Below are 6,620 nucleotides of genomic sequence, written 5' to 3'. Positions count from 1 at the left end.
ACTAACAAACAAAGAAGGATTGGCTGTGGATGTGAAGGCTGGGGGCAGCCTTGGCTGCAGTGACCATGAGACGGTGGAGTTCAGGATCCTGTGTGGAAGGAGCAGGGCAATAATAGGGATTACAACCCCCGGACTTTGGGAGAGCTAACTTTGGCCTCTTCAAAGACCTGCTTGGGAGAATCCTATGGGTTAGGGCTCTAGGAGGTAAGGGAGGCAAGAGAGCTGGTCAATACTCTAGGAGGTAAGAGAGCTGGTCAATATTCCAGCACCCCTTCCTCCTTGCTCAAGATCGGTGCGTCCCAAAGAGTAGGAAATCAAGCAAAGGAGGCAGGAGACCTGCGTGGCTGAGCAAGCAGCTCCAGGGAAAACTCAAAGGGAAGAAGGAAGTTCTATCCCGTAGGCTGTGGAAAAAGGGACCGGCCACTTGGGAGGAATATAAGGATGTAGTCAGAGAATGTAGGGATGCAACAAGGAAGGCTAAGGCCCACTTGGAATTAAATCTGGCAAGGGACGTCAAGGACAACAAGAAGGGCTTTTTCAACTAGTACAGCAGCAGCCCGAGGAAGCCTAGGGAAAACGTGGGCCCGCTGCTGAATGAGGTGGGTGCCTTGGTGACGGAGGATACAGAGGAGGCGGAGTTACTGAATGGCGCCTTTGCTTCAGTCTTCGCTGCTAAGGCCGGCCCTCAGGAATCCCAGACCCTGGAGGTAGGAGAGGAAGTCTTGAGAAAGGAAGACTTTCCCTCGGTTGAGGAGGATTGGGTCAGAGAGCATCTAGGCAAACTCAACATCCCCAAATCCATGGGCCCTGATGGGATGCACCCACGAGCGCTCAGGGAGCTGGCAGACGTTATTGCTAGGCCGCTCTCAGTCGTCTCTGAAAGGGCATGGAAAACAGGAGAGGTGCCTGAGGACTGGAGGAAAGCCAGTGTCACTCCGGTCTTCAAAAAGGGCAGGAAGGAGGACCCAGGAAACTGCAGGCCGGTCAGCCTCACCAAACTGCAATCGAAGCACAGCAAAGTTCAGGAGCCCCCACACAGCGGTTTGAGCTTTTGCGGCGTGTACGCGTCTGAGCCGCAGAGCTGCAAAAGCTGCCGGAGTGTGACAAGAGAGCTGAGGAGCACAGGGGCAGCGGGGCCGATGTCCAGGCCTCTGCAGACCTCCTGCCGAGCAGGACAGCAACCTGGCGTGCCAGCCTGAAGTTTGCTTTGGAAGAGGTACAGCACAGCAGAAGAGGTATAGCACGGACGGGGAGCTGTTTCCACGAGGATGAGCTCGGAGGCGAGGCCAGAGCCGGGCGAGCCGCGCTGCAGCTTCTGGAGCCGGTGCCGCTTACCCAGGCCCGTGTTCCCCCAAGGCACGTGATGATCCCTCACCCGATCAAAGGCAGGCCCGAAGCCGACGAGGGGCTTTTACCACGATCTGACTTTTACTTGGGGCTTCTTCCCCACCTATTTGGTCTCCTAAAGCGCACCTCTCCTCCGCTGTTGTGCACTTTGGTGCGCTCCTTGCCCTGGCTGAGGAGGAGCTTTTGGGCAAGAAACCGGAGGGATCTTTTGCTCAGATCCTGCGCAGGCAGTATAGAAAGTGTTCCGTCTCTCAGTCGGTGCAGGAAGGTTTCCGTCTCTCAAGAGTGGCAGAGGGAGAAAATGGTGATTCAGCTCTTGCTTTATCCGCGGGCAGAGACTGCGTCCTCTCTGGCTCTGGGCAAAGCGTAACTTCAGGCTGCTCGGGAAAGGAGCAGAGACTAACAATGATGTGGTGGGTTGACCCTGGCTGGGGGCCAGGTGCCCACCAGAGCCGCTCTCTCACTCCCCTCATTCACTAGACAGGGGAGAAAAAGTGTAACAAAAAGCTTGTGGGTGGAGATAAGGACAGGGAGAGATCACTCGCTAATTATCGTCACGAGCAAAACAGACTGATCTTAGAGAGGGCATTCATCTAATTTATTACGAAGCAAAACGGAGTAGAGGAATGAGAAATCAAATCAAATCCGAAAACACCTCCCCCCACCCCTCCCATCTTCCCGGGCTCAACTTCACTCCCGGCTTCAACGTCTGCCCCCCCGCCCCCAGCGCCACAGGGGGACGGGGAACGGGGGTTACGGTCAGTTCATCACACGTTGTTTCTGCCGCTTCTTCCTCCTCAGGGGGAGGACTCCTCTCCTCGTTCCCCTGCTCTAGCGTGGAGTCCCTCTCACGGGACACAGTCCTTCACCAACTTCTCCAACGTGAGTCTCTCCCACAGGGTGCAGACCTGCAGGAGCAGACTGCTCCAGCGTAGGTCCCCCACGGGGTCACAAGTCCTGCCAGCAAGCCCGCTCCGGCGTGGGCTCCTCTCTCCACGGGGCCACAGGTCCTGCCAGGAGCTTGCTCCAGCGCGGGCTTCCCACGGGCCACAGCCTCCTTCAGGTGCCTCCACCTGCTCTGGCCTGGGGTCCTGCACGGGCTGCAGGTGGAATCTCTACACCCCCTCACCCTTCCGCTATGGGCTGCAGGGGGACAGCCTGCTTCACCATGGTCTTCACCACGGGCTGCAGGGGGATCTCTGCTCCGGCGCCTGGAGCACCTCCTGCCCCTCCTTCTGCACTGACCTGGGTGTCTGCAGAGTGTCTTACATCCTCTCACTCCTCTCTCCGGCTGCAAAAGCTCTCCCTAACTATTTTTTTTCTTCTTAAATATGTTACCACAGAGGCGCTGATTGGCTTGGCCTTGGCCAGCGGGGGGGTCCGTCTTGGAGACGGCTGGCATTGGCTCTGTCAGACACAGGGGAAGCTTCTAGCAGCTTCTCCCAGAAGCCACCCCTGTAGCCCCCTCTGCTACCAAAACCTTGCCATGCAAACCCAACACAAAGGAGAAGGGAGGGCTTTATAGACCGACGTTGTGAAGAGAGTAATGCACTAGTGTTTATTCCAATGAGATGATGGGGGGGATGCACTTAAGCAGGCCCGAAACAAAGATGCCGGCAGCAGACCCTGTATCGGGCAGCAACAGCGAGGGCAGTAACAAGGGCACCAAGGTAGGGAAGGCTAGTATCGCTGGTTCTGACTTCTCCCTGGCAAGAAGCAGGATGCACTGGAGTTACACGAGTGCGATGAGGGACTGCTCCTGTCATCAGCGGCAACTCCTGAAGCATCTGCGGGATCCATAGGTAAAAGAAGCTGGGTGCAGATAAGGGCTGCCGAAAGCACCGTCTGGGCTGCTTGGCGGGGTCTGGCCCTGCAGCCGGATGGTGTCCGTAGCATCCCGAGGCTGCTCAAGCCACCTGGAGCGGCGTGTGCTGGGCTCCTTGTTCTTGTGCTGGGCTGCCCAGGATGAGCGAGACGTGGGCATACCGGAGAGAGCGCAAGGGCGGGCCACGAAGGCGGCAAAGGGACTGCAGCGTGTGATGTTTGAGGAGAGGCTGGGGGAGCTGGGACTGTTCAGCCTGGAGGAGAGAAGGCTGATGGGCATCTCATCAATGTCTAGAAACACCTAGAGGAGGGTGCCGAGAGGCAGGAGCAGAGAGGAAGGTGCCAGGCTCTTTTCAGTGGTGCCCAGTGGCAGGACAAGAGGCAAGGGGCACAAGAGGCCGTAAGACTTGGTCCTGCAGCCCCAAAGGTCGGCACCGGATGTGACTGAATCAACCCTCTTGCTGTGTGTGCCTGGAGACGTGTGCCACCTCAGGCCGGAGCAAAGCGACGGGGCCCTGGGAAGACACGGCCAAGGCCTCGGTGGCTGGCTTGAAGCACCGATGCCGAGCACACGAGAGAAGACGTGGGGGACGGAGCGGGCAGTGGCATTGCGTGAAGCCCCGAGGCGTGTGCCAGGGCCGCAGGGCTGCTTGGGCGAGCGCTGCAGGTGAGGATGGCCCATGGTGAACATCCCCCAGCAATGGACCATGGTGGCATCCCTTAGCAACGGACCATGATGACATCCCCCAGCAACGGACCATGGTGGCATCCCTTAGCAACGGACCATGGTGAACATCCCCCAGCGATGGAACGTGACGTCCCCAGCCATGCACTGTGACATCCCCCAGCGATGGAACGTGACATCCCCAGCCATTCACTGTGACATCCCCAGCCACTCTCTGTGACATCCCCCAGCCATGCACTGTGACATCACGGTCCTCGCTGCTTATATCCGGGCGCCCAGCCTCTGCCCACCGGCTTGTGCCTTTGCTCCAGCTGAGCATTTTGGCGAGGCTTGGAGTGCGGAGCAAGCCTTTGGCTCGGTGCTGGGCTTGTGCCCTGGGAACTGGTGGCTGCGGCTCTCAGTTCCCACCCCCGGAGCCACTGCAGGTTTTTCCCCGGCCCTGCCTGGTTCAGGCAGCCGGGACACCCAGGAGGCGTGCTCGCCGCAGCAGAGGTGAGCTGTGCGGGGAAACTTCACCCTGGGGAGCGGGGCGGGTTTCCTTCGGGAGGGACTCGGACTTCTCTTGCACCCCTCCCCGGGCCAGCCAGTGACCGTGGCCTCTCTTCCTCTTGTAGCGGGACACCCGCCGCTGCAGCGTCGGAGAGGAGGAGTCGTCCGTCCCCAGCAGCTCTCCCCAGCCCGGCCCAGCGCGCGCTGAGCATGGCCGCAGCCTCGGAGGACCGCTGCGCGATATGCCTCGATGCCTATGACAACGAGGCCTGTGTCGTCCCCTGCCTCCACCGCTTCTGTTTCAACTGCATCCGGCGGTGGACAGCGAGCAAGCCCGAGTGCCCCCTCTGCAAGAGGAGGGTGATTTCCATCCGGCACTCGCTGCGGGGGGACCAATTTGAAGAGTGGTCACCTGTGGCATCGTCGGGCAGCGCCCAAGCCGAGGGACCTTCCGGCCTGCCAGCGCCAACAGCACCCAGGGCGCACCCACCACGGAATCGGAGCCCGGAGTGGGTGGGCGGCCTTTACCCCAGAGCCTGGGCGCAACTTTTCCGGAGGCACCCACATCTCCTCCAGCGCCTGCGGCCCTGGCTGCGCCAGGAGCTGGGGCGCATCTTTGGGGAAGACCGTTCCCAGGCCCTCATGCTGGAGCACGTGCTCCTGTGCGCCCTGCCCGTCATGGGACTGAACGAAGAGGAGCTGGTCGAGGAGCTGCAGGCCGACCTCCAACACCGCGCGAGAGCCTTCGTGCACGGACTCATTGAGTTCACCGTGCAACGGTGCGGGAGGGAAGCCCACTACCTCCTGATCCGGGTGGACTCCCGTGCTGGCAGCGGGTCGGAGGACAGCTCCGGGGTCGTCCTCTGCTCCGCTGGCTTCAGGAGGTGGCGGGAGCGCAGCCCTGTGGGCCGCACAAGCTGGGCTGCCTACCAGGAGAGGCGGCAGGGCAACCTGGTGGCCAGAACCAGCTCCACTGGGTTTCAGGAGAGAGGCGAGGGCTGCCTTGTGACCAGCACCAGCTGGGTTGGCTTCCAAGAGAGACGGGAGCGTAGCCCCGTGGCCAGCACCAGCTGGGCAGCCTTCCAGGGGGGACGGGAGCTGAGCCCCGTGGCCGGCACCAGCCGTGACGCCTCCCAGGGGGAACGGGAGCTCAGCCCCGAGGCCAGCACCAGCCGTGACGCCTCCCAGGGGGAACGGGAGCTCAGCCCCGAGGCCAGCACCAGCCACGCTGCCTCCCCAGGGGAGTCTCCCGCGCCCGGACCAGCCCTCTCCAGCAGCGCTGCCGCAGAGGATGCAGACCAGCTCCCGGGCACCTCCAGCGCTGCTCTTCAGGCGGGTCCCAGCTGCCCCCCCTCCGTCCCCGCTCCCATCCCAGGGGAGCAAGAAGAGGACGCGGAGCTGGAGGAGGCTGCGGCAGGCGCCTCTGCCCCCAGCCAGGGCCGGAGCTGCTCCTGTCAGGGGCCCCGGTGCCCTCTGAAGAGGAAGGCTAGCAGCTCCGAGGACTCTGCCGCACCCACCAAGAAGCCACCCCGCCGGTGATGCTGGAAGGCGGCCGCGGCAGCTGGCAAAAGGAGGGCTGGGACAGCAGCGGGGCCACGCAACAAGCCCCATGGGGACCAGAAGGCTCTGCTCAACACCAGAGAGCCTACCTCTCCCAGAAAATAAAGACCTGAAAAGAACAGAAAGAGTCTAAGTATTATTACTAATGCGGCTTGCATCGTTATCCACACCCATGCTGCTCTCTCCCCCTTTTCCTGGTGCTCGGAGCACCTTTTCCTCCCAGCTCCGCTGGGCCCTAAGGCCTATGGAGTCCGTCTGGTGGGAGAGGGGCTATGGCGAGAGACGCGAGCTGTTGCCTTGAGCCGTACTGGCTGTATGGTGCCTGTAGCACCTCCTGAGGCTGATGACATTTGGGGAGGGGCTACAGCCATGGATGTGATCCATCAGCTGGGATATGGTCCTGGGTACGTAGCTCTGCCTGGCCCTGCTTGTGCAGGGGTGGGTGGCCCAGACGATCTCTGGATGTGCCTTCATCCTCAACCTGGCTGTGATTCCTGAGACTTATTTGAAGTCTGGCTTTGTTCCCCATGTGGCAGCACAAGTTGCAGCCTCCTGCAGTGTGCCAGCTGCTGCTTTTTCCTTGCTGTTACAGCATACTGCCTTTGCTTTGGACTCGTTGCTAGTTTTCAGTGATGCGACGGTTGTCGGCCCATGGTCATCATGGCGTGGTTTATCACGTTTGCATCACACACTGTCATGACCTTCCAGCTGGCAC

At 60.8% G+C, this 6,620-nt stretch overlaps 1 protein-coding gene across 1 annotated transcript; it reads left to right on the top strand.

The window, feature by feature from the left end:
- The first annotated feature begins 3,655 nt into the window (after positions 1-3,655).
- LOC129215538 (uncharacterized) lies at positions 3,656-5,982 on the top strand. Its single transcript, XM_054848855.1, has 2 exons — positions 3,656-4,348; positions 4,471-5,982. Exons 1-2 carry the CDS (start codon positions 4,089-4,091, stop codon positions 5,882-5,884), a joined length of 1,674 nt encoding a protein of 557 aa, XP_054704830.1. The 5' UTR covers positions 3,656-4,088; the 3' UTR covers positions 5,885-5,982.
- Positions 5,983-6,620: the final 638 nt, after the last annotated feature.

The sequence above is a fragment of the Grus americana genome, chromosome 20, assembly GCF_028858705.1.
Source record: "Grus americana isolate bGruAme1 chromosome 20, bGruAme1.mat, whole genome shotgun sequence".
In the NCBI taxonomy this organism is placed as follows: Eukaryota; Metazoa; Chordata; class Aves; order Gruiformes; family Gruidae; genus Grus; species Grus americana.
Note: the sequence above shows the minus strand (reverse complement) of the source record. Positions and strands in the feature narration are given on the sequence as shown.